This window comes from Lampetra planeri, chromosome 1 (genome assembly GCF_965212315.1).
Source record: "Lampetra planeri chromosome 1, kcLamPlan1.2.h2, whole genome shotgun sequence".
In the NCBI taxonomy this organism is placed as follows: domain Eukaryota; kingdom Metazoa; phylum Chordata; class Hyperoartia; order Petromyzontiformes; family Petromyzontidae; genus Lampetra; species Lampetra planeri.
The window spans coordinates 719,793-721,176 of record NC_136107.1 but is presented as its reverse complement, the minus strand read 5'-3'; the positions used below and the strand labels follow the sequence as shown (position 1 = coordinate 721,176).

At 59.8% G+C, this 1,384-nt stretch overlaps 1 protein-coding gene across 1 annotated transcript in view; it reads right to left on the bottom strand.

Moving 5' to 3' along the window:
* LOC144721340 (protein FAM171A1-like) overlaps nt 1–570 on the bottom strand; it is a 36,813-nt gene extending 36,243 nt beyond the window's left edge. The window contains exon 1 of the mRNA XM_078598931.1: nt 307–570. Coding sequence (XP_078455057.1) covers nt 307–403 — 97 coding nt within the window. The 5' untranslated portion in view covers nt 404–570. The remainder of the gene's footprint in view (nt 1–306) is intronic.
* Between the last annotated feature and the right edge of the window lie 814 nt (nt 571–1,384).

The window sequence follows — 1,384 nt, the reverse complement described above, 5'->3', positions numbered from 1 at the left end:
TTATTACCGTCGTCGTGTTATCACGACTACGAGTCATCATGGATGCTGCTGCCTGTAGGCTATGCAGGCTCTGTAGGGGCTGTAGGCTGTCCTCTGTAGGCTCTGTAGGGGCTGTAGGTGCTGTCCTCTGCAGGGGCTGTGCGTGGAGCCAGACAATGGGCGCTGCTGTCCAGGCGCGCGGTGCTGAATCCGCCCTCCGCGCCAGACAAAGCAGCGGACTCAGCAACGACCACCACCACCACGGTGGTCAACAACACCCCTTCGAGCCCCAGACCTCTCCCTCTCTCTCTCTCTCCTCCCGCTCACCTCCTACATCGTCGCCGCCACGGCTCGGCTTCTCGCCCTTGGGCGCGCAGGCGACGCAGGGCAGGAGGGCGAGTAGCAGCGGCAGCAGCAGCGGCATCGTTTCTATGCGCAGACGCGGGCACGCAGCAGCAGCAGCAGACCGCCGGCCATCGCCGCGCCGACTGCCGTAGTGACGGCAGCTGCGCGCTGGGGGCCGCCTTCCCAGTGCCCCCCACGCACGGCCGTGTTTACCGATGAGCGCAACGCCCCGCTGTGGGTGATGGTGGTGGTGACACGGAGCGAATACCACCACCACCACCACCACGAATTAGACCTTCACCACCACCGTCATTAAAGTAAAACAGCGATGCTCTTTATTTTCGGATGGACGTTGTTTAAAGAGGTGTCTGAAAAACCAGGAGTCTCATTTGCAAGCGTGGCTTGGTTCACCACAGTGACCATCAGCAATAACACCGTGCACCGTGCTATCATCAAGCAAAACAGTAAATCGGAGCAAAAAAAATTAAAACAGTGAAACTGAAATGAGGAAAGAAACCAACAAAATATAAACCCAACAGTGCACACACACATAGCTGGAAGGGTCCATAACACTCTGGGGGGGGGGGGGGGGGGCTGTTTGGCCAATTCCATGCAGGAGCGGTCCAGGTTCTGAGAAAACCGGAGAACACGCACACGAAAGCGTCACACACACACTACACACCACACGTGTGTGTAGTTTGTGTGGTGTGTGGTGTGGTGTGTGTGCATTCAGTCCTCTCCAGCAGCCACCTCCTGGCCACCTCCTGGCCGCCTCGCAGCCCAAGGAGGGTTTTGGACGATGGCCTCGGGAGCCTTCCGCTTGCTGCCATCTCGTCACCGCTCCACCTCGCCACCGCTCCACCTCGCCACCGCTCCACCTCGTCACCGCTCCGGTCCATTGGCCATCGTCGTCCCTTCGAGCCCCACTCTTACACTTCTCAAGCCAACGCTGTCCTGCCTTCGTTTTCTTGAGCCGCGTGCCTCCTCGCAGCCTCGCGACGCAAATCCAAGCGCGCCTCTCGTTGCGAACACCGCGACGCGTGTCCCGCCGTGCCAAGTG